Source organism: Ctenopharyngodon idella, chromosome 9, assembly GCF_019924925.1.
Source record: "Ctenopharyngodon idella isolate HZGC_01 chromosome 9, HZGC01, whole genome shotgun sequence".
NCBI classification, from domain to species: domain Eukaryota; kingdom Metazoa; phylum Chordata; class Actinopteri; order Cypriniformes; family Xenocyprididae; genus Ctenopharyngodon; species Ctenopharyngodon idella.
In genome coordinates, this window is record NC_067228.1 from 34,301,220 (window position 1) to 34,328,402 (window position 27,183).

General features: G+C 38.3%; 2 protein-coding genes across 2 annotated transcripts in view; both read left to right on the plus strand.

The window, feature by feature from the left end:
- The window catches only part of dbi (diazepam binding inhibitor (GABA receptor modulator, acyl-CoA binding protein)), a 279,016-nt gene that overhangs the window by 28,115 nt on the left and 223,718 nt on the right, over positions 1-27,183 (plus strand). The gene's annotated exons all lie outside the window — the stretch shown is intronic.
- insig2 (insulin induced gene 2) lies at positions 24-9,241 on the plus strand. The gene is made up of 6 exons (XM_051906712.1): positions 24-181; positions 1,020-1,311; positions 2,961-3,085; positions 4,264-4,430; positions 4,763-4,862; positions 7,899-9,241. Exons 2-6 carry the CDS (start codon positions 1,065-1,067, stop codon positions 7,938-7,940), a joined length of 681 nt encoding a protein of 226 aa, XP_051762672.1. The 5' UTR covers positions 24-181; positions 1,020-1,064; the 3' UTR covers positions 7,941-9,241.

Below are 27,183 nucleotides of genomic sequence, written 5' to 3' on the forward strand. Positions count from 1 at the left end.
GAAGAATCGCCAAGCTTTTCTTTATTACGTCACCAGCGCTCCCTCTGATTGGCTGCGGAGGGAGCCGCGCCATCAGCGGGGCGGAAGTTCAGCATTATCCACGCAAGAAGCTCTTCCTTCGCTTAGGACTTTAATATCTCAGTTCAGAGAAAGAGAGAAGATTCTTTAAAACTGCGCAGCGGTGAGTAATTTGTGGTGTTTTATTAGATATCTATTACAATGGAGTTAATAAGTTAGCGCATTTTGGATATGACCGTTTTTTTGCCCCTCACTGGGTCAGAAACTACGAGTTTAGCTACAATATTATGATGATGTTTTTGAGAATTCGTTATCTTCTGCTTACTAGTACTTTAATTATGTCCTTTATTAATGAATAATAAGTAGTGGTTATTCAGGTAAACTGTTATGAGAGTCTATTTGCATTGTAACCGAGGTGAGAGCTGAAGGCCTGCTGATGATGTGGCCTTTGATCAGAGATATTTAACTAGATTTGTTTACATGACCAGTAGTGACCTTTTATGTTGGGTTTTATATCTAAAGTGATTTACAGTACTCTGATTGCAGATATTAGGTGTGTATCTCAAATAGGATCATATTCCCAGTTACTCAATATTTCTTAGGACGTTCAGCTTTGACTATGTAATTGTTATTATAAAATTACACTGCTGCTAAATTTAGATGTTTTAATGCTTTGAAGTAAGTCTCTTCTGGCCACCATTAGTTCAAAAATACAGTAAAAGCAGTAATATTGTGAAATATCATTACAATTTAAAATAACCGTTTTCTATGTCAATATATTGTAAAATGTCATGTCTTCCTGTGATTTTTGAGCATCATTACTCCAGTCTTCAGTGTCACATGATCCTTCAAAGATCATTCTAATATGCTGATTTGGAACATTTCTCATTATTATCAGTGTTGAAAACCGTTGTGCTGCTTCATATCTTTGTGGAAACCATCATCTTGTCCGTTTGTGGCTTGTAGGATCATCATCATTATTATCACCTTCTCTTTGACAGGCATGTGATGTCCGCCGGCAGCATCATCCTTCAGTCACAGCGGCCATGGCGGAGATTGCAGCACTGAACGGCGGTGCTCCGATGCGCCGCGGGCCCTACATCAGCATGATCACCAATCGGACGATGAACTTGCTGATCCGCGCCGCCATGCTCTTCATGGTGGGCGTGTTTCTAGCGCTGGTGCTGAACCTGCTGCAGGTGCAGCGTAACGTCACGCTCTTCCCTCCTGACGTCATCAGCAGCATCTTCTCGTCTGCCTGGTGGGTTCCTCCCTGCTGTGGGACGGCTGCAGGTATGCAAACACACGACACGTACTGACACAGGTGGCGGTGATCGTCTGAACTGCCTCTGTCCACAGCAACAGCACTGGCTGTGTTTGCATGCACAACAATTTTATTTATGTATACATGTAAATGTATTAACTTGACCTGTTAATGTCAGGATTCTGTTTTCTAGAAACAGACAAAAGATTTATTTTAGAATATACAAAAGATTTATATTTCAAATAAATGCTGTTCTTTTGAACTTTTTATTCTTTAAAGTTTCCACAGAAATATGAAGCAACACAACTGTTTTCAACATTGATAATTATCATAAATGTTTCTTGAGCATCAAATCATCATATTAGAATGATTTCTGAAGGATCATGTGACACTGAAGACTAGAGTAATGATGCTGAAAATCCAGCTTTGGTCACAGGAATAAATTACATTTTAACATATATTTACATAAAAAAACAGTTATTTTAAATTGAAATAATATTTCACAATTTTTCTGTTTTTTCTATATTTTTGATCAAATAAATGCAGCCGTAGAAACTATCGATATTCTTTGTCATGCAGAACTATAGCAGGATGAGGGTTGCCAGATCTGCTTAACAAAACTAGCCCAATGGCCGATCAAAACTAGCTCAATGATCATATCCCAAATATTAAAACTCAAAATATGCCATTCACATACCTAAAATACATATTTTACAGTCACTGTTACAATAGTCACATCATAGTGATCATAAACGCAGCTCAAAACCTCCTTACCAGTGGCCTTTCTTCACAAAACTTAAAGAGGACCTATAATGCCCCTTTTCACAAGATGTAATATAAGTCTCTGGTGTCCCCAGAATGCGTCTACTCAAAATACCCCACAGATCATTTATTATAGCTTGTCAAATTTGCCCCTATTTGGGTGTGAGCAAAAACACGCCGTTTTTGTTTGTGTCCCTTTAAATGCAAATGAGCTGCTGCTCCCGGCCCCCTTTCCAGAAGAGGGCGGAGCTTTAACAGCTCACGCTTCGGTTGCTCAACAACAACAAAGCTGGAGAATCTTACGTAGCCAAAGGCTTGCAGAGAAAGGCTCGCCAAAACGAAGTCACTGGGTTGTCCTTTTTCACGTTTTCTGGGTTGGTAGATGCACCGGGGATCTGATTATAGCCCTTAAAATTGGAAAAAGTCAGATTTTCATAATATGTCCCCTTTAACATCTAGCATAGTTTTATCACTGATAGAATATAAAATATTTAAATTTAGTCAAATATAATTTATGCAATTATGTCAAACCTTTAACCCGCAGGGGGGAAAAATCAACCCGTGGCAACAGTTGAAACCGCACACCTGGCAACCCTACGGAGCCCCTAAAGGGACAAAGTGATGGGAAAAAAAATATGAGATGGGAGGAAAAATTATGTCAGTGCTTTTGCGTTCTCTTGCGAAAGTTTTGCCAGCAAACACAGTGTTTCTCAGGGGAACGCACAAGTTTTGCGAGCATTGAAATATATTTTTTCCATCACCATGTCCCTTTAGGGGCTCCGTACAGCCCTGAGCAGGATTCTCATGGACACGAACACTGCTGACATTACCATAGCTTTGCAGTGTGTGTGTGGTCTGTTTTGTCACTCCGACATTGCATAAGCAGTGTGATTGACTGTCACTCTTGTTTGTTCAGCGTTGATAGGTTTGCTGTACCCCTGTATGGACCGGCGTCTTGGGGAGCCCCATAAGCTCAAGAGGGAGTGGTCTAATGTCATGCGCTGTGTGGCCGTCTTTGTGGGCATAAACCACGCCAGTGCTGTATCCTTCTCTCACAACATCTCATTTCTTCTCATTCTTGACCTTCTTTAACAGTCATTCTGTCAAGCTGTTCAACTGTTATTCAGTCTGTCTTAAAGTCACAATGTGACTGAAGTAGAGACAGATCTGTTCTTCCATGTATATGAACACAACTTTGAATCATTAATACAATCATCAGAGGTAAAAAACTAAACGTAGTCCATAAACGAACTATACCACGATCACATTAATTCAACATCACCATCATTAAAGTGCCCCTATTGTGCTTTTTCAGATATTCCCTTTCCTGTAGTGTGTAATAGATGTTTGTGAATGTAAAAGATCTGCAAAGTTTCAAAGATCAAAGTGCAGATAAATGGAGTTTTTGTCTCCTAAAAGAAAGAATCGATTCTGAACTGAAACGAGTCGTCAGTAATTCAGTCTCACTTCCTGCTGAACATACGTAGGTTAGTAACACATTTGCATAATGCCAGTCTATGGTCTTCATTGGCTGCTGGTGAACTTTGACCCTCAAACACTGTAGTTGTATCTGAGACTGGAAGAGTTTGGTTCGTGTTGTTCATGTCGAGAAGACGCTGTTTTCTGCTGCCAAAGCAAATCTACTTTGATGAGATTGATACGGTAAAACCGACGCCATCGTTACTGTTCGTATCACTGTGAATCAAGAGCTGAAATTCAGATATGATAATGAGAGTTTGGTTTCTGACCAATCACAACAGACTGGGTCATCTGACCAATCAGAGCAGAGCAGGCTCTCAGAAAGGAGGGCTTAGAGCCACCGAATCCTTTATCAAACTGTTTCAGACACTGTGAGAAAAGAGCTGATGCTGCAGTGGATATTATGAGACAAAGTGTTTTTGATCTTGGATGCATGTAAACCTGCTGTAGGAGAGACAAACAAAATTAGGAACTTTTAAATTAGCATAATAGGGGCACTTTAAGCTTCAACAAGTCTTTCAGTCTTTATTTAAAAAACATTTTCCTTTAAAGTTTGTGTTAGAATACACAATACACAGTGAGCTGTGAAAGTGGACTAGTGACTAGATGAGTTTACCTGTTCAGCATTTAGACATAAATAAAGTAAAAGCTTTAAAAAAAATCACAAGGGGGTTTCACTCTACTGATGTGTTTATATCTTAGAATCTGCCAACTGTTATCTTTAACACTGTTTTCGACAGAAGGTGGACTTTGCGAATAATGTGCAGCTGTCATTGACGCTGGCTGCCCTGTCGGTCGGCCTGTGGTGGACGTTTGATCGCTCACGCAGTGGGTTTGGGCTTGGTGTCATCATTGCAACACTAGCCACACTCGCCACTCAGCTGCTGGTTTACAACGGAGTTTTTCAGTGAGTATCAGTCATATTCACCCTATAGGGCTACATGATACGCATGACCAAACTGACTGAAGTAGTGTTAAGGCCTGTTCACAACTGTATTAACATCCACACCAACAGACCATAACATTTTGTTTATTTTGAGAGCATACATCAATGTTTTTTCATTCATCAGGACTAGATTATCATCAAGTTGCAGCCTTTGTAATCCCGTAGAACTGTATTGTGACTGATTTTATTTTGAATAAGTGTGCAGCATTAACATACAGAGCAATTTATGATCTACTGCTGACACTGAGCATCATTACAAGCTTGTTTTGCATGGGTGTTTTGAATGTGTGCAGATACACCTCCCCTGACTTCCTGTACATTCGGTCCTGGCTGCCGTGTATCTTCTTCGCAGGAGTGATAACCGTGGGGAATATCGGACGACAGCTCGCTCTGGTAAACTCTCGCATGTTCGCTCGCACGTAATCTCACAATTAAGCTCTGCTCCAAACCGTAGTGAACCGAACGGGGTATGCTGTCTACGTAGGGAGCTGCATCAAGATTTGACTCTACCGTTCAAAAGTTTGGGCCAGAAAGAGGACGCATTAAATTGATCAAAAGTGACATTAAAGGCACATAATAATATTACAAAAGATTTCTGTTTTAAGTACATGCTTTCTATTCATCAGAATACAAAAATATGAAGCAGCACAACTGTTTTCAACATTGATAATAATCATAAATGTTTCTTGAGCAGCAAATCAGCATATTAGAATGATTTCTGAAGGATCATGTGACACTGAAGACTGGAGTAATGATGCTGAAAATTCAGCTTTGAACACAGGAATAAAATTTAGCTGCAAGCAGCAATTACAGAGTCAAGCCGAATAAGGGCAGAAAAGGAAATATTTGTGGACATCTGCGATCATGAGGTTAGGATAAAGCTGTTAAAGCACTTATAACATAATAACATGGTTTATAACTTCTGAGCAGTAGGTGGCACTATGACGAAACTCTGCATGCACCCTCAAGTCATGCCTGTGATGACATACCAATACACAATGTCAATACACAAAACTTTTGCAAGATACAGCCACAAATCCATTTTGGCGTGCTCGCAGTCAAATTTGTTGATGCAGTATAAAACAACGGTTGGGTCTACCAAAAATCTTTTAATAACTTTTTGTAATGAGTGTCTGTAGATGCTACATACCAAATTTCGGACAAATCGGACAAATTTTGTAGGAGGAGTTCGAAAAAGTAGGTATTGAATAAAATTTAATATGGCGGACAGTAAGTATGGAAGAATATGGCAAATTTGGTATCGTAAAATCTGCATAAGTCAACAAATCTAATGATGTAAGTTAAATGACAATATGTTGAATTTTTCATATGTTATAAGCATTTTCATAAATTTCATATCTCTTGACCACTTGGGGGCGCTGACCTAAAACTTTACAGGTCCTCTCAGAACATGGCCTCGATGAATCATACTGAGTTTCGTAATGATACGTTCATGCGTTCGTAAAACACAGCATTTTAAAACAAAATTCAAAATGAAAGAAAATTGATTATTGTTCAACTCGGCTTGCCTCAAGGAATCTAAGGAGACCATCCTCATGATTTTAAGACAAGGCATTCAAAAGTTATAAGCAAAAATAGCCTTTTTTCCTGTCTCTGCACCAGTAGGTGGCACTGTGACAATACTGTCCATGCACCCCCAAGTCATTCTATGTAATGACATATACCAAGTTTGGTGTCACCAAATACACCAAATCATTGCGAAGATACAGCATCAAATCCATGCGTGCTTGCCGTCAAATTCGTTGACGCACTATATTGCACTATATTGGCTGATCAATAATCTTTTAATAACTTTTTGCCTGGAGTGTGAGTAGATGCTACATACCAAATTTATTGCAAATTGGACAAACGCTCTAGGAGGAGTTTGAAAAAGTAGGTTTTTCGGAAAATTCAAAATGCATTCGAATCAGAGGAAAAAATAATTTTGTTTCTAGGACTTACGTGTCCTTTGGGGCTTGACCCCTAATTACATTATACTATTTTAATTTAAATTGTAATAATATTTCACAATATTACTGTTTTTACTGTACTTTTCCTCAAGGCGCAGTCTTGAAGTTCTGTGAACTTCTTCTTTCAAAACATTAAAAAATCTTACCGACCCCAAACTTTTGAAATGTAGTGTACAATGTTGGGGAAAGTCACTTTTAAAAGTAATATGTTACAATATTGCGTTACTCCTTTAAAAAGTAACTAATTACATTACTTTTTATGGAAAGTAATAGGGCTGCCCTGAACTAAAGATTTTTCTGGTCGACTAGTAATCGTTCAATTTTAACAATTAGTTGAGTAATCGCACGTTTATTAATAAACCATATAAATCATAATAAAGAGCCTTTAATGCCTACATAGCCTAATCAGCGCTCATAAAGCTTGTCACAAGCGCACCGACAGAAGTAATGATTATGAATGCATCGGGGAAAAACAGCAAGGAGACTGCTTTAACATTTTAATAATTAATTGATAAACTAAAATATTTGTTTTCTATTTGAATTGGTTCATTTAAAAGTAGACATTTCGCTTTCTATAGATATTTTTCATGTCTGTGAGGCAAGCTTACATGGAGTTTTGGTTCTTTTTTTTGCACACTCAAGTTCACAGAGAGAGACAGCAGAAAGTGCATCCTGTTTGCGTTCATTATTTTACAAAAGCACAACATTTTGTTGTAATTGTGAGTGCACACAAATAAAAGTAGACTCTTCACAGATTCAAAAGATGTATTACTCTTATCTGTATGGCCAAAAATGATTAAGTGCAAGTGATCGCACCTCCATGTTAGCTGTCATGCAGTAAGTGCGCTACTATTCACACTCACATTCATTTTTCACACTCCTCACAAACACTTGAACTGTCCACATTTTTCCAGGTTAAAGTAAGAGCGAGTGGCCATGTAAAGTTGCTACTACTTACATGTTTCAGATGATAAGCCATATTTGAGGTCGATGAATGATAGGCGAGCGTTTGGATGTCCTGTCTGATGTACTGTAATCACCACATAGACCAGCTGTTAATGATCTGTCTGTGATTTCGCCACTTCCTGTGGATTTTTTCCCCTGCGACTAATAAAATTTTGGTCGACTAAGCCTCTTCTCGTCAACCAACGGTTAGTTGACTATTAGGGGGCAGCCCTAGAAAGTAATGCGTTAAGTTTCTGTTGTTACTTTTTCTCACCTGGCTAAGGCTCGATCTCTTCAGGCCTGGCGGGTGTTTTTTACTGATTTCTTTTTTGCAAGTGTTTAACGCAGTAATGCAGTCAACAACATAGACTTGTTTATAAAGTAATGTGTTACCTTGCTTGTTAACTCAAAAAAGTAATCTGATTACATAATGCACATTACCTGTAATGCGTTACGGCTGCTGCCTTTGAAACAGTATGCAGTGCATTGATTTGTGTTTCTTTATTTCCTGCAGTACGAGTACAAAGTCAGTCAGGAAAAGAGCCATCAGGATTAAGGGAGAATCCTCTACACACACAGGAAAACCAGGAAACAGGAGCGAGGCATCGACCAGACAGAGCGATCCGTCACTGAAGGAGGCGCCGCTCTTCGTGTTTGAGGACGGACCGTTTTATGATTCATGCCTGCGGATCCACCGTTTGCGTCCTCAGACGCTCAGGTTCTCCACTTGTGTGTAACAGTAATATATGATGGCTCATACACACCGTCTGTGCCAGCGCTGAAATGCTACTGGCTGCAGTGAAGTGCCAAACTGACTCTGATTGGTCAAACTGCATGACTGTCCTCTCTTCATGACTGCAGGTGAGGCCTGGTGTGTGTGTGTGTGTTAAATTTACAATATAATGACTGAATATTTAGACTTTACATGCAGAGAGACAAAACACAGTTATTCACACAGAATATGATCTTCTTACTGTTATTGCCTCCTCCATCCTCTATGACGGGTGGAGGAGAGTCATCTGGACAAAACACTACCATCGGATCTCATTCATCATAACAACCCAAAAGAGTAATATGGAGTATTATGACAGGGCATGTCCTCTGTTACAAGGGCAGCTGGCTCCTGTGATGTCTCAGATCCAGCACTAGTGGGCGTCAGAGCACAACTGACTGCGTCAAACTGTATTTGTAGATGAAATATACAAAATACAGGGAAGATATCAACATATTTAGTTGTGAAGGGAATTAGTGTTCAACAAGGTGTTTATTACTGCTTTAATTACAACTTGAATACTTTAATGTGATGCATTCCTCATAATAACCAGATCATTCCCTGCTAGACCCCAGTTTTGACTAAAAGACGCATCCAGAAATCACTTCCAGATCCGATATAAACGGCTGTTTTGGCTTCAGAATAAAAATAAAATGATTTTCAATGACATTCCATTGATTATTACCTAAGCCTTAAAAGAACAGATAGATTGGAGCTCAAAGTAAAAAGTCTAGAACAGGCAGACCACCATCTGTGCACTGATTTTGGATTAATTAAGGGAGTTTTTTTTTTTTTTTTTTTTTTGTATTATCTTACCTCTTTTTATTTGCAAGGATATTTTATGAAATACTGAATAGTAAGTGGGATCAACATATTAAGTGTTACAATGAACTTTCACACCTGAAATAATTGTATAGTGGCAAGAGTAATTGCACAGTTCATTGGTGACCATCAGAAACTGGGTATGTTGGGGTGTTTTCTCATGCTTGATCCATGGTTTGTATTTAACCACATTTACTGTTTTTTGAAGTTGAAGTCACATGTTTGCTATCTGCATTATTAAAAGAGACTTTCTTTGAAATTAATTTGTGTGTGTTTTATATTATGATAAAGTGCGTTTGCACTGTTTTTCTTTTGCTTTCTGAGGCTTTTCTTCTACAATCAGTGACTATTTTTAACTTTGCATGTCTCTTGCTATTGGTGTAAAGTAAGGTTACAGCTTTAATTGCCACTTAAACTGTAGGATCTGTGGCATGCACAAAGTAATTTTTTTAGTTCATTCAGTTGGTAGAAACAAACGAAAAATGTATATAATGCAATCAATGCATGTATATATGACAATATACATCTATATTTCAGACAATAGACATGCACAAGAGTTTCGACGCTTCAATAATAGCAGTGCATTAATATAGAACTGACTTGGAACTACCTGTGCATTATTACTTCAGTAAGTTGACCGAGTGGATCTCTGAGCTGGCGTGAGCGAGTGGAGGCGGGGCTAATTTACATATTTATTGATCCAGATATATTAAATGAGGCAAGGGTGTAGAGTCGCATTCAACCTATTTTAAGGCATGAAGAATTTCTTTTCACAGGAAAAAACGTTTAAATATGTCATTTTGGTGATTTAAAGATGAATTTTAAGGGAAAAATTATTGACTACGGGGGTTTTAAGAGTGCAATACAGCGAAAATAGTAGGCAGCCAACAAACTAATAAGTTTTGATGAGCTGTAATTAAAGGAATGAATGGGGAAATCGTGTGGCGGTGGGACATGCTTCTACATCAACGAAAGGTGGTGTACAGATGTAACAGCATTGAAGAAGATGTGCTGCGGCGATCTAGAAGTGCTCTTCATAAACTGTAAACCTTTCTACTCGCTGCAGGAGTTTACCTCATTCATTCTCGTGAGTGTTTACATTCCTCCGCAAGTGTGTGTGAACGCAGCGCTGCAACAACTGGCTGATCACAGATCACAGACACGGAGCAACAACACCCGGACTCTCTCATAATCATTTTTGAGGATTTTAACAAAGCAAATCTCTCCCGTGAACTGCCTTATACACACAGCACTGAAATCAGCTAAACCTGTAACAAGGACTGTAAAAAGATGGACGAATGAAGCAGAGCGGGATTTACAAGCCTGTTTTTGAGGCTGTTCCCACCGATCTGGACGAGCTCACAGAGACTTTAACATCATATATCAGTTTCTGTGAGGATATGTGCATTCCTATGGGGATATAAGCAAAACAAAACTCAAGACAGCTTAGTCAGGCCAAAGAAGATGCCTACAGGAATGGGCACAGAGTCTTGTATAAACAGGCCAAAAACACACTGACAAAGAAAAGTGGCTAAGAGGACCTACTCTGAAAAGCTGAGAAACCAGTTTTTAGCCAACGACCCTGCATCAGTGTGCAGAGGTGGGTAGTAACGAAGTACATTTACTTCGTTACATTTACTTGAGTAGTTTTTTGGAAAATTTGTACTTTTTAGAGTAGATTTAAATGTGGGTACTTTTAATTTAACTTGAGTACATTTGTAATGAAAAATCTATACTTTTACTTCACTACGCTGGTCGTCGTTCCTCTTGTTACTTTATTTTAATGCAATGCTGTACATGTTAAAAAATGCGTCGTTTATTCCAAGCACGCTGTCTAATATCTAAGATATCTAATTATGATAATTTAAATATCTATCTAAATAATAACATGCTATTGTATTGTTGTGTATACATCACAAACTACAAGACTCTCCCTACTGCTCTTCTCCCTGTACACCAATGACTGCACCACAAAAGAACCTTCCATCAAGCTCCTGAAGTTTGCAGAAGACACCACACTTATTGGCCTCATCTAGGATGGTGACAAGTCTACTTACAGACAGGGGGTTAAAGAGCAGGCTGTCTGGTGCAGTTATAACAACCTGGAGCTGAACACGCTCAAAACAGTGGAGATGATAGTGGACTTGAGGAGAAACCCCCAGCACTCCCCCCACTCATCATAAACAGCACTGTGGAGGCAATGGAGTAAAGCTCTTTCTGATTCTGAGTACTACACTTTTATTGATAAATAAACGCTCTGTTCAATCACCAGTATTGTGGAGAACAGCCAATGGTATTTAAAAATGCATGGTTTGTGTGAGGTTTAGGGTGTTAGGGGATAGAAAAGATTAGCCCAGTATAAAAACAGAAAAACAAGCAGAAAAACAAGTGCATGTGCATGTGTGTGTGGAGATTTAGAGGGTGATGTTCAGCATCACTGGTTCCTCCGTATCTCAGTAACACTGACTGCTGTAATCCCAGTTACGGGCTGTGTGCGTTTAATCGATTTAACTGTGTCAGTCTGTGTGTGGTCCCACGTAACTGCTCAAAGCCTGAACAACCAGTGATCACTAACTCTCCATGGACAGTTATCTGGTAAAAATATGACTGCTGCCTCACACACACTCTGCCTCGATCTATAAAGGTTAATGCAGAAGATCTGCTTCGCGCTCTAGTTAATCCATTATTCTCAGTTCCAGAGTGTGTAAAGCAAGTGTGAACCAGTGTTGATCTCACACAGCTGTTTGCCATTTATCTCTCCTCATGACTTCTGAATTCCTTCAAACTAGATTTTCATTTTCAGTTTTTCACCAGTTTGAAAACTGAATGATACATGGATGAATTACTTAGTGCTACAAGAAGGTATTCGCCAATATATTTGGACCATGGCTTGTTGCGACCATTTTCTTTCGTGTGGGTTTAATTTTAAATGTCCATTAAACACAAATGTTGAATCGTTTTTTCAGCCAAAGATGAAAACTCTGTCATCAATCACTCAATCTAATGTGGTTCCAAACCCATAAGTGTTCAGTTCATCTTCAAGACACAAATGAAGATATTTTTAGTATTCTGTTTGAACTTTCCATCCATTGAAAGTCCATGCAACCAAAGACTTTGATGCCTCAAAAAGTGCATAAAGACATTTTAAAACTAACCTGTTTGAATGGAGCGGTTTAATCCCAGTCTTCTGAAGAGACACGATCTCTTTACATGATGAACAGATTTAATTTGGACTTTTATTTATAAATAAACATTGATCGCTTATCATTTCCATCCATTGAAAGTCAACGGAACCACAACTTTGATACCTCAAAAAGTGTAAAAAAGACACCATAAAAGCAATCCATATGAATCAAGCAGTTCAATCCAAGTCTTCTGAACAGCTTTAAAGTCACCATGAAATCAAAATTGACAATTCTTGTTTTTTTAATGCAGTATTGCAGTATTTATTATAAATGATTTATCTGTGCACATTATTTTATTTTAAATTCAGGTGCCTCATAATCTTGAATCAGAATATCTTCCCCTCCCTCTTGCAGCAACATCTCTTCTCTTCTCTGTTGACGAGAGCAGCGCAAACTGTCACTCACATGTGATCCACCAATAGCAAACCACAACCATCAAATCATCCAATCAATTCCTCACAGACAAAATCAAGCCCCGCCCTACATTTGTTCTTGTTCCAGAAGCTGTTTCACTCAGATATATGACATATTAGGGAAGAAAAGCCTATCGTAACTTCTCGAGAACAAGTATCATTGGTTTTTACATTAAGCATGCATGCTATGTTTAGCATATTTCAGGAGCTCTATGTACGTTTGTTGATCGGTGTATATCAGTGGCGAGCGGTGACTTTTTTAACCGGGTTTGCTGGGTGGTGCCGCGTCATGTAAAAAATGTGGCCGATGCAGTTACGTTGAATGGGTTTATAGCTAATAAGCGAGACGTTCGGGTTCTCTAGACATTGTTTACTCATTTTCTTGCTCATGAAACATAGTAACACAGCGAAAAGTATTTCTAATATTTTGGACCTTTTATTGAGAGTAGTCTACATTTACCTGAGACGTGCCTTCACAAAGTGAAGAGTGAAGAGTCGACGGAGGCGCGACATGCGAAAGGTGCGTTATCAAAATATGCTGTATTTTTGTAATCCGCTAAGTGCCGCTAGTGTCACACAAACAATATACTTCACATTTAAACGTATCAGTTTAGGACACAGATCTAAATCAGACACGACAAATAAAAAACACCATGGCGTCAATTTAAATGTCAGAAGTACTTTTTAAATTAATAATTAAAAATAAGTATAACATAATTAGTATTAGCAGCCTATTATAAATAAAAAATCAAATGGAAAAATTTAAAAAAAAAAAAAAAGTTGAAATTATGCAAACTGATGACTTTAACAAATGCACAGACTACCGATTAATATCCTCTGATAGGCCTAGTTACAGTACAACTGTCTTAAACAATTTATAAGTTTTCATTAAAAAAAATTCCCTATGGAGAAAATGAAATACTATGAAAATAGTTTTAGTTATGATTTTTTTTTCCCCCCATTTGGTTAAGTCTAGTTAGTTTTGTATCAAATACAATGTGATTTTCGTTGATCGAGATCTGGCAACAGCTCATTTTTCCTCTTGGGCGAGCGATCCGCTCACAGCTTATCCTGCCATGAAATCCGCCATAGACCAGAAAAAAAAAATGAGAACACGGGACAATGATGACGTTTCATAACAAAAGAGCAAAGGCACAAAAGCTGCTGTAGATCAGCTTCCCGGAAGTCACCGTAACTGGCAGATTTAAAGAAAATGATTGTCGTTTGGCAAATAAATAAATTACGGACAGTTACATACGCATTGCCAATCATGTAGGCTTTATGGTACACCTCAAACAAGGGATTTAATAGTAATTTATAATGTTAATATTAATTGCAGAGTCCACAAATGGCTTGGGTATGCAGAGCATTCGCAGCTTATATGGACCGCGCGCCACTGATATATATATGTATATACACCGATCAGTCATAACATTATGACCACCTTCCTAATATTGTGTTGGTCCCCCTTTTGCTGCCAAAACAGCCCTGACCCGTCGAGGCATGGACTCCACTAGACCCCTGAAGGTGTGCTGTGGTATCTGACACCAAGATGTTAGCAGCAGATCCTTTAAGTCCTGTAAGTTGTGAGGTGGAGCCTCCATGGATTGGACTTGTTTGTTCAGCAGATCCCACAGATGCTCGATTGGATTGAGTTTCGATTGGACACTCGATTGGATTGGATTGAATTTGGAGGCCAAGTCAACACCTCAAACTCGTTGTTGTGCTCCTCAAACCATTCCTGAACCATTTTTGCTTTGTGTCAGGGCACATTATCCTGCTGAAAGAGGCCACAGCCACCAGGGAATACCGTTTCCATGAAAGGGTGTACATGGTCTGCAACAATGCTTAGGTAGGTGGTACGTGTCAAAGTAACATCCACATGGATGACAGGACCCAAGGTTTCCCAGCAGAACATTGCCCAAAGCATCACACTGCCTCCGCCGGCTTGCCTTCTTCCCATTGTGCTACAGTAGCTCGTCTGTTGGATCAGACCACACGGGCCAGCCATCGCTCCCCACGTGCATCAATGAGCCTTGGCCGCCCATGACCCTGTCACCGGTTCACCACTGTTCCTTCCTTGGGCCACTTTGGATAGATACTGACCACTGCAGACCGGGAACACCCCACAAGAGCTGCAGTTTTGGAGATGCTCTGACCCAGTCTTCTAGCCATCACAATTTGGCCCTTGTCAAACTCACTCAAATCCTTACAAATCCTTTTTCCTGCTTCTAACACATCAACTTTGAGGACAAAATGTTCACTTGCTGCCTAATATATCCACCCACTAACAGGTGCCGTGATGAAGAGATAATCAGTGTTATTCACTTCACCTGTCAGTGCTCATAATGTTAATCCTGATCGGTGTATATATATATATATATATATATATATATACTAAATATACAAGAAGATCCATCATTTCTCATTCCTCACAAGACATCTCTCAAACAAAATATGAATACAGCTTTCAAAAAGCAAAGGAGACACTCTGTGTGTGAATAACACAAGCTCTTGATGTGTTCACTCTGATCTCTGCCCTCCTCTACAGTATCTGAGCACTAAAGTCTGTTCAGACTCGTCACACATTTTTGTTAACACGGGGTTGTTTTCCTCTCGGGTGCCTGTCTGACGGTTGCTTCTGAAAGCGTGCAGTTAAATGAACAGCGTAGGAGAACAGCAGGTGTGTGTTGACTGACAGGAAGCCTCGTTCTCCTCACCACACGACTGATCACGGACGGGGTGAGTTCCAGGAGTCCGGTGAACATCTCTAACAGGCTCCAGGCCTCTGAAGTGGAAACAAGCGGACTTGGACGGCACAGGCTTCTTCATTATGAAGGATCTACTGGACAGCCATGACGAGTTCACAAAACGTGACAGTCAGCACAGATCATGCGTCACGATATATTAGTTGAGTCACTCTAATTTCACAGAAGTGAGAAACAGTTTTAGGTCATTTAGAGCACCAAGTTTTCAGTAATTCAGTATCACTGTATGCATGGAAGTATCATAGTATCATAGTACCATCAGATATCCCTGAAGCCACCAAAGTTTCTTTGCAAATGTGAACACGGTTCAGTTCACAGTTGAATAACACATTATTATTATTATTATTATTATTATTATTATTATTATTCTCATATTATATTATATTATATTATATTATATTATATTATATTATATTATATTATCTTCAATGTAATAATAAAGATAATAATAATAAATAAATATACATTATTGTTATAACAATTGTATAAAATTGATATTAATATTATTATAAATGTAATAATAATAATAATAAATAATTATTATTACACATTAAATACAAAAATGTAATTTTTGTTGTTAAATAAACATTTTACATTAAATAAAATAATTTTTGTTATAAAATAGTTTAAAATTGATATTATTATGGATTTAATAATCATGATGATAATAAATTATACATTAAATATAAATATAAAAAATGTAATATAATTTAAATAAAATTATTATTATTAATATTATTTAAAAAATAATGAATTTAATAATAACTATTATTAGTAGTATTATATAAATTTAATAATAATATACAAAATTATTATGCATTTAATACAAATATTTTTTGTTGTTTTATGTAAATTCATATTCATATTTTTATGTATTTGATAAATTTATGTAAATTTATCAAATACGATTATTATTATTATTATTATATAACTAATTATTATTTAATAAAAATACATTAAATATAAATATTAAATTGTAATATTCATTAAATAAAATTATTATTATGAATATTACATACATTTAATAATTATTAGTAGTATTATATACATTTAATAATAATAATATAATACAAAATTATTATGCATTTAATAAAAATATTTGTTTTATGTAAATCCAGACTATTATTATTATATAAATGTACTTATTATTATTATTATTTAATAAATAATTATACAATAAATATAAATATTAAATTGTTGTAATATTCATTAAAATATATTATTAATATTACATAAATTAAATAATAATAATAATAATAAATTATTATACATTTAATACAATATTGTTTGTTGTTGTTAGGCTGTATAAATTAAATAAGATGATTATTATTATTATATAAATGTAATTATTATTATTATTATTATTATTATTATTATTATTATTATTATTATTATTATTATCATCACATGAATTCATGGAGATTCCAAACACAAGCAGATGAGAACAGGACAACACCACTGAGGCATGCTTCATTAACACTAGAGAGCGCTGATTGACAAGAATTGACAAGTAAACTTTCATTAAACATGTGTCAGTTGTCTTTTGTAGTGTTGATGTGCTGCACATGTAGTACTCGAGACCGGTCTAAAGACCATTTTTAGAAAGTCTTGGTCTTGTCCCAGTCTCAGTCTACTGGGGATTTTATCTCAAGACTGGTCAAGACCACTGTGAAGATATCACGAAATTGCCGGTGCATTGTCTGATTTCTTTGTTAACATCATTAATGTGATTGGATGTAAAACTTACTGCTTAAAATGCAATCAATAACGTATTTCTAATGTGATTTATTTTGTTACTGTTGTGCCTGGTTCGATATCAATGCAGGATTGTCTCAAAAAAGTCAAATGCCCAAAATTAATACAAATGCCCACACAAATTCAAGATATGATTGCAAAAAAGTACTCGTATGAGATCTTGTTTTTATTTTAGCCTATAACAGAACATATAATTAAACAATATCACAAGAGCAAGAGAGCTGTTTTCACCAATATGAGCACGATTGCAAATGCAAATATTATGCAAGTGTACTTGTACCAATTCAGATGAAACTGCAACACAAAGATGATTTTTTTTGTTAGTGATTTTATTGGCTCTATATAGTGTCTTATTATTCTAATTGTACTTATTGATTAAATATAAGACATTCCTCAGACAGTATATGAATCTTTTAGATAAATTTGAGGAGTGCTTGTCTGGTCTCGATTTGGTCTCAGTTTAGGTGGTCTTGTCTACAACACTAGCTGCACACACACACCAGCATCAGGTCAAAGGTCAGCTCTGTTTCTGATTTGCTCCGCAGGCGGTGAGAATGAGAATGCATGTTTTACTGTGGAAAGAGTTCATGAATTCACACACTTCACCTTTGTGTCCTCATTTCAGCCTGCTTTGTTGAAGTTCGAAGCAAATAGTTAAATTCAACCACAAATGTGTCATCTTTTGTCTTTATACATGCAGTGGTCTGTCTGGATTCACAAACACACCACACTTGCTTTGGGCAGAGGAATTAAATTCACGGATGTGTTCTGCAATGAATCATTTGAATAACTGACGGTCGCAGTCATAAGCAGAAGGCTCATTCTCAGCAAATAGTGACATTGTTGTGTTTATGATTTACTACTGGCATAATTAACAAGACACTGAATTTACTAACAGTATTTGATAAATTGAATTCAGTTGTTTAAAAAACAGTTAACATAAAACAGTAATTTTATTGGACACATTTTTGTTTTTCAACAAAATATCAGCCAGTTCGGAATAATTTTTATTTTTAAATGATTTAATGCAATTACCTCATTATTGTGATATTTCACCCTTCAGTGCAATGATTTATTATTCAGACATCATTTCATAAAATGTTTTTGAATGTTTTGGTTCAAATAGTTGTCAAGTAGGCTATTTCATTATGTTTACACTTATATTGTCCAATATTATCAGTCTGTTATGTAAAAAGAAGTCTGTAATAATTGGGCTCAATGTACAGTGTTAATATAAAGGAATTTTCTGTATTGATTTTTCACAGGTGTTTTATCCATATTTTGAATTACACTTTCAATTGTGCTTTTAGGGATGAAGGAAATGTTTGTAAACTTAATGGAAAAGCTGCTAATAATGCCTTTATTAAACATTTTAAACTGATCTTTAACCCCAAAACACTGTAACAGGGTTGACACAAAACATTTTTGAAAGAGAAATATCAGTTTTTCTTATTATAATGTGTGACTTATTACTAGGCAGACTGAATGTACTGAAGTACACATGCATGAGCAGAGAGGATTCTGGGAGCGGATGAGGGTGGGACTCCAGGTGTAACTGAGCTGAATATGTCATCACTTCTACACTATTTCCTCTGGTACAAATGTGAGATGGTGTGAGTTTAGCTCACTCAAACCACTATACACACTTATATTTGGCATAGATGAGTGGATTTCTCTGACATACTACTGCTGTAGATCGATGACTCTGTTGTGATCGGAGAGACTTCATCACTGCAGACCCAAAGCAGGTGCCTGTCGGGTCAAGGGTCAGGACCTCAGTGTGAGCAGGGTCAGATAACTGGTTTTAAACGGTGAGGCAGCCACCTGTGCAAAGGTCAGAGGTCAGGGGTATCTAGGCCACCAGCAGGAGTTGACCAACCACACAGAGACTGTGGGAAACAGAACAGACAGATACAGTCGCACACTGCTGTCACGACACATTCAGAAAACAGACTATACACTAAATGCAATAGCCGTTAGAGGACCACAGGATTTCAAACTAATGGTCATCAAATAAGTGTTGTTTCAGATTCTTGATTCTTACCTCCAATCCTAAATAAGTGGTAGCAACCTTGCAAGTATCAATTATTTATCGCTAATAATGTCTCCCTATATCTGACACACCCATTTCAGGTCTTGGAGTCTCTACTAATGAGCTTATGAGATGAATCTGGTGTGATACATGAGGGATACATACAAAATGTGCAGGGCTGGTGGTACTCCAGGGCAGGTTTGAGAACCACTGGTCTAGAGGTCTGGGTCAGGACCTTCTCAGCCTTTTTCCAGGTGCGACAGCGCTGGACGAAGGCTAAGGCAGATGGGACTCCTGCAGCATTGGGTTCCTGTGAGGGAAACAGAGAAGATTGGTAACCAACAGAACACTGAAATGGTGACATACCTGTAATCACTACCGGCAGGGAATTGTGGGCATATTCCACCCACGTCAACTGTTGAAACCAAGAACTAGGATTCTGGGAGGCCAAGGAGCGGAGAGCTCTTTCGAGATCCTGGTTGGTTCGCTCACACTGCCATTGGTCTGGGGATGGAACCCTGAGGACAGACTCATAGAGGCCCCAATCTGTCTACAGAACTCCTTCCAAAACCGAGGAAACAAAATGTGGTCCACTGTTCGGAAGGCCATGAATCTGGAAGATGTGGTAAACCACCACCTGGGCTGCTTCCTTGGCTGAGGGAAGCTTGGGCAAAGGAATGAAATGGGCCACCTTAGAAAAGTGGTCCACCACCATTAGGATCACGGTGTTACCTCTCGAGGGTGGAAGGCCAGTGACAAAATCAAGCGCCAAATGTGACCAAGGATGAGAGGGAAGGGGTAGGTGCTGGAGCAGACCAATGGGTGGATGGTTCAAAGTCTTGTTCTTGGCACAAGTAGAGCAAGCCAACACAAACTGACATGACATCCGGGCCCATGGAGGGCCACCAAAACAGCTGGCGGTTGGCAGCCTGCAATCTCCAAATTCCTGGCTGACAGGTCAGCTTGGATGAGTGTCCCCACTGAAGGACTTAAGGGCACAACGCCACAGGCACAGATAGTCGACCGACAAGACACTCCTTTGGCACTTCACACTGATGACTGGCATAACTGCATGGGCTCAGGGTCAGGAAGAGGAGGCTGAGATGGAGATAAGCCGGTCTGATGGGAGAGGCTCTCCTGTAATCTCCAGGAGGGATGGGTGGCCCAACGCTGGCCTTCTGAGGCCGTTGATGCAGGATCCAATCCATCAAGATCGTGTGGCAGCTCGTGGGTGGCGATCTCGTCCTGGATTTCATCGTCCAACCCCTCCAGAAATTTCGAGCGCAGAGCCCCCTCGTTCCAATCACAGGCAGCTGCCAAGGTCTTGAATTTAACTGAGTCACCCCAAATGGAAAGATGCCTCATCTCCATGTTTTTAATTGCAATGTGCGATCAGTGCATCAAGAGTGCACAGACGGTTTGTTTGCCCATCAATATAACAGACTCATGCGTGTTTTCTGTACATGTGTGTGAGTTTGTGTGTGTGTGTGTGTGTGTGTGAGTGAGTGTGTGTGTGTGTGTGTCTTTACCTTGATTACAATAGCCATCCTTCACAACTTTACTAGCGCTGGTTAACGCTGGTTTGCTTTATCTAGCTGAGAAACGTTTGTGTATCATCTGGCCATAGAGCAGTGGGATGTTTTGACGTTCGGTTCAGTCTGTATTTCACACACAGTGCGATACGTGAGGGCTTGTGCTCTTCAGAAACAATCATAAATTAACAGACACTGCTAAACAGAAACTGGAATGAATAATTCACTGAAAACTGGTTGTGAGTCACTGTTCTCTCTGCCATCTCTGATGTAATCAGCCTGGACTTCTAAGATCATGTAACTGCGTTATATAAATTATGTTAATGGTGAAATTTCACGTGCTTCAGTAATTCATTTGCATTAAATTATTAATGTGTTAAGGATTTTGAATTAATCACGTGTTAACACTTTAACGTTGACAGCCCTAAATTAAATACATTTCAGAACAGTGAGAGCAAGAAGAAACAGTCGTCCATCCATTCTTCCATTTCCTTAGGAATAGCACTGGTTTTTAATGAGAATATGTGGACAATATGTGTGCGTGCGTACGTGAGTGCGTGTGTGCGAGTGTGTGTGTGTGTGTGCGTGCATGAGTGAGTGTTTGTGTATGTGTGTGTTTTCTCCTTCTGTTCCTGTTGAGCATGAGTGATCAGAGTTTCCCCCATGCACAGTGGATCTGACACGGCATGGCAAGACCTTTGCATGTTTAGGAAGTAAAAAATCCCTCTTCTCTTTCTTAAGCTCTGCGGGAGGGAGAGAGAGAGAAAACGAGAAAGAGAAACCTTACTGAAGAGGACACAGAGCGAGACGTCTAGACTGCCAGTCTGAACACTGAGGCACCTCGCTTTGTCCCCTGAGCATTTCTCAGAGCAATGCCTCTCTGTATGTGCATGTGCATGTATGTGGCTTTACTTAAAACCTTCAGGACATCCAGGAATGTCCTCAATTGGAGAAGAATATTCATAAAATAAATAATTTGATACAAATCCAAAACGTCCTTTAAGTTCAGATTAGACTATAGTCATTATTAAGGGATTAGTTCACTTTAAAATGAAATTTAGCCCAAGCTTTACTCACCCTCAAGCGATCCTAGGTGTATATGACTTTCATCTTTCTGATGAACACAGTCCGAGAAATATTAATAAATATCCTGACGTATTTAAGCTTTATAATGGCAGTGAGCGTTACCAAACGAGTATGAGCTGAAGAAAGTGTCTCCATCCACATACATCCATCATAAACATACTCCACACGGCTCCGGGGGGGGGGGAGGCCTTCTGAAGCGAAGCGATGTGTTTGTTTAAAAAAATATCCATATTTAACAAGTTATGAAGTAAAATATCTAGCTTCCGCCAGACCGCCTTCCGTATTCAAATTACAGAAAAAAAGGAAGTGGCATTGCGTCAGTTAAGCTTTTTTCGTAAGTTGAATAGGGAAGACGTAGGATGTAGCGTAAGCATTTTGAACTGCGAGAGATTTACACTATCTATACACGTAATTTTTTTTTTTTTTTTTTTCTTTTTACACAAACGCATCGCTTTGCTTCAGAAGGCCTTTATGTTGGCCTTGATATATTGCAACACAAAACTGAAACAACATGTGTGGTGTGTAGTTCATTTAGAATGAAAGATTAGACAGATTTGATTTAGCATTAACTTATGGAATAATTTTTCCATAAGCTGAGAAGGCATTTTTTGTAACATTAGTGCAGACTTGTTCTATATGTTTATGCATCTGTTTGCATGTCTTTTATGCTGTCCGTGTGTCAGGTGTTTAGTGCAGAGCAGGTGGGGGGTGGGGAGCGATTGTGAGGCTTCCTTCTCCCTACCCTATTTAAAACAGTTACTAACCTCTTTCCTTATAAACCTTTCACCTTTAACCCTGTGTAGGTCATGCTGCTCAAAGCAACTGTGCAGCCGCTGCCACCCACAGAAGCTCATGCTAACACAGCTACTGCAGACACAGTTTCCCACAGCAGATACACAGATAAACAGGTCCAGATGCTCTGAGTCCTTAATACATTTCAGCTGACGAGCTTCCAAAGCCAAAACTGCGTGTGAAATAAAACACTCTTTATTTTAACAAATATCTGATAACATGATAAAAACAAAATGTTCATTTAATTTAAATACTATTTTAAATGGTTCAGAATAGTTTTACATGGTTCATGTTGCAACTCGTGATAACCAAGTTCGGATACATTAAAAAATGTTGTTAATTGCTTTGAAATTGGGCATTTTGAAGTGTTGCTAAATTTGGCCACATTCTTGTTTTTGAGCGATTCTGGCAACAGCCACCACCTATTATCCTTGATGAAGAATGGGATTTCTTAATAGTTTTGCTCAAGAGCCAAAGAATATGAAATTACTAGTCATTTGTACATTGGTAATTACAGAGAGATTTACTAAAATCAGATAACCAGCTTATCTTGTAGCATCTCAGGCTTTTGTCATGAGTTCAAGTCCAGCCTAAAGTTTTTCAAATAAAGCTTTATATGGAAACTTGTTTCTGCCACGGAATGAAATAAATACAAAAGATAATTCTGAATTGTGAGACAGTATAAAATCCAATTATATATATATATATATATATAAAGACTGAGACTTGAGGCTATGGAAGTTTGTTTCCACCACTGGATAAAATGTAATTGCGACTTTTTATCTCACAATTCTGACTTGTGCAATTGGCAATTGCTAGAAAATGTCAGATTTGTTATCTGACTTTTTTTCACAGAATTGGACTTTTATACTGTATCTCACAATTCAGAATTATCTTTTGTATTTATTTCATTCCGTGGCAGAAACAAGTTTCCATATAAAGCTTTATTTAGAGTTGGCATTGAAAAACTTTAGGCTGGACTTGAACTCATGACAAAAGCCTGAGATGCTACAAGATAAGCTGGTTATCTGACTTTAGTAAATCTCTCTCTCTGATTTTATACTGTATATATATATATATACACTGCTCAAAAAAATTAAAGGAACACTTTTTAATCAGAGAACTAATTAATTAATTTGAGCATCAAGTCATTTAAACTCCTCTGATATTGATCTGGTCAGTTCAGTAGCAGAGGGGGTTGTTAATCAGTTTCAGCTGAATGAAATTAACAACAGGTGCACTAGATGGGCAACAATGAGACGACCCCCAAAACAGGAATGGTTTTACAGGTGGACGCCACTGACATTTTTTTCCCTACTTATCTTTTCTGACTGTTTTTCACTAGTTTTGCATTTGTCTAGGGTCAGTGTCACTACTGGTAGCATACTCCTCCAGGTTGGCACATCAATACGTGCCATTTCCAGAAGGTTTGCTGTGTCTCCCAGCACAGTCTCAAGAGCATGGAAGAGATTCCAGGAGACAGGCAGTTAATCTAGGAGGGCTGGACAGGGCCGTAGAAGGTCCTTAACCCATCAGCAGGACCGGTATCTGCTCCTTTGTGCAAGGAGGAACAGGATAAGCACTGCCAGAGCCCTACAAAATGACCTCCAGCAGGCCACTGGTGTGAAGTCTCTGACCAAACAATCAGAAACAGACTTCATGAGGGTGGTCTGAGGGCCCGACGTCCTCTAGTGGGCCCTGTGCTCACTGCCCGGCACCGTGGAGCTCGATTGGTATTTGCCATTGAACACCAGAACTGGCAGGTCCACCACTGTCGCCCTGTGCTTTTCAGATGAGAGCAGGTTCTCCCTGAACACATGTGACAGACGTGAAAGGGTCTGGAGAAGCCATGGAGAACGCTATGTTGCCTATAACATCGTTCAGCATGACCGGTTTGGTGGAGGGCCAGTGATGGTCTGGGGAGGCATATTCATGGAGGGACGCACAAGCTAGAAAATGGCACCCTAACTGCCATTAGGTATTGGGATGAAATCCTTGGACCCATTGTCAGACCCTATGCTGGTGCAGTGGGTCCTGGGTTCCTCTGGTGCACAACAATGCCGGCCTCATGTGGCGAGAGTATGCAGGCAGTTCCTGGAGGATGAAGGAATTGACACCATTGAATGGCCCCCATGCTCACCTGACCTAACTCCAAAAGAACACCTCTGGGACATTATGTTTCAGTCCATCCGACACCGCCAGGTTGCACCTCAGACTGTCTAGGAGCTCAGTGATCAGAGATGCCCTGGTCCAGATCTGGGAGGAAATACCCCAGGACACCATCTGTCGTCTCACTAGGAGCATGTCCCGACGTTGTCAGGCATGCATACACGTGGGGGCCATACAAACTACTGAGTACCATTTTGAGTTGCTGCAATGAAATTTCAGCAAAATGGACTAGCCTGCTGTATCATTTTTTCACTTTGATTTTCAGGGTGTCTTTGAATTCAGTCCTCTGTAGATTGATCATTTTCATTTCCATCAAACGATGTGGCATCCTTTCGTTCCTAACACATTACCCAGTACATATCAGTATAGATATCCAGCATGATAATTTTCCCCGTTGAGATCTGATGTGTTTTCAAAGTGTTCCTTTATTTTTTTTTGAGCAGTGTGTGTATATAAAGTGAGGTTTTGAATAAAATAAAAATGAATAGTTTATTCATTTTAACCCTCAAAGACCCATGCATCGATATTCATGTAATATTTTAATTTTTTTTCACCCTTTAACATGTCTTTTGCAAGCCATTAGTTATAAAAAATATTTTATAGTTTATTTGACTGTTTAAATATATTCATAGAAAGCATATTTTAAATATAATAAATGAATTTTAATTTTACTTAAGTCAGGGTAGGAATTTTCACCTAAAACAAAAGCAATGAACATATAAGTTTTTCCTGTCTATAAAGGCCCACTTTGTCCACTTTTATTTTTCCTCGTAGACTTAATGATTGCTGCACGAGTCTCTAATTAGGAAAATGTTTCAAATCTAATATCAACTGCTTGTGAGTCTCAAATAATGTTTTGTTACTTAACTGCAACTTGAGTGTATCTCTGTGAATGTAATACTTAAAGCATTAATTTGGTTCCATAAAGCTGTACAAATTAGAAGTAAGGAACTGATGAGTATCTGAAGGACTTTTGACCCTCAATGGTCAGCTACAGTCCTGGCGACGAGTTAGAGCATCAGGACCAGTGTTACTGCTGTGATTGGAGGCAAATGTAGACAGTGTTTGAGAATCATATGCTTCAGTAGGAATATGGGAGTATGAAAAAAATGATTCAGTTATATGTCAGAGTCAGACTTTTAACAGTGCCAAAAAATTTATGTCATTTATTATTATTATTATTATTATTATTATATTTTGGATGTGTGTCTGTGTTCGTGTGTATTTCGATTAGGATTAATGACAGAACTTATAGCCATCTCATTAGAATATGAAAGCAGACATGCTGGTGTGGGAAGTGCTGGTGAATGATTCAGTGTGTGTGTGTGTGTGTGTGTGTGTGTGTGTGTGTGTGTGTGTGTGTGTGTGTTTGCAGCAGATGGACTCAGTCATGTTGACTTTTGACCCTGTCGTTGTAATGAGGGCAGATAGACTGCTGTATCATTGTGTTTCCAGCATGTGGAGTCTCCTCTGAACACACAGATTTGGAGTGAGAGGTTAATTGATTCATTTCAACTCATAATTATCCCATTAACCTCTGTAATGCTACTGAACATCAAATCATTTCCTCATTATACAAGAATCATTTACTACGACCAATTAATCACTGAAATCTGAGCATGATTGATTATTATCATTTAATCAATAGACAAAAACTGGATATTCACATTCACACCAATAAAGTAATGACCAACTTTCCAACACAGATGGCATATAAAATAGAAGTAAAAATCTCAGCACCAGAACAACTTAGAGACATAGGGTGCAGCAACTGTCTAGCCACGCCCTAGCAACCATTTAGAGGACCCTAGCAACCTGTATAGCAACATGAAAAAACAGTATCTCAGCACCAGGACATCGTACAGACATGGGGGTTTGCTCTCTTACAGTCTACCAACTGCCTAGTGCCATGTTTTGCAATGGCAAGCAACCCTCATTTTTTGTCAGAAATTGTACATGTCTAGTGACATATTCAAAGCTACACAGACAGGAGAATGTATATCAGCAAGGCCTGTCTGTTTTTACACAACAGTTCAATAAATATAAAATTAATACTGATTAACTTACATTTTAGACACAATATTCCCAGTTACTTAGTCTGCTTTTGCTATACCATTGAGATTTTTTTTTCAAGCAAAGCCAAAGCAGAAATTATTGTTCCAATAGAGAGCAAAAAACATTTCTGAGTATTTTTGTTATATTTAAACTTTTACTTTTTCTTCACTACATTCCAAAACATATAATATCATGCTTTGTACTCCGCTACATATAATGAAAACACATTGTTCTTTATTATTTCGAACTGAAGAAATCGACGCCAGCTCTACTTTTATGGTAAGAGCGGGCGAGGCTATTTGTAAATTGAATGTGTCTGGCTTCCGGTGTCATTCGCTTCCACTTATTTTTTAGCTATACAAAACAGCTCGTTATGCTGATTGATATTGCAAAATGTTTCTTACCATATTATTTTCAT

Coding starts and splice junctions, on each gene's coding strand:
- insig2 (XM_051906712.1), top strand. CDS start 1,065: ATGGCGGAGATTGCAGCACTGAACGGCGGTGCTCCGATGCGCCGCGGG. Junction 1,312..2,960: donor CTGCTGTGGGACGGCTGCAG/GTATGCAAACAC, acceptor TTGTTTGTTCAG/CGTTGATAGGTTTGCTGTAC. Junction 3,086..4,263: donor GCATAAACCACGCCAGTGCT/GTATCCTTCTCT, acceptor TGTTTTCGACAG/AAGGTGGACTTTGCGAATAA.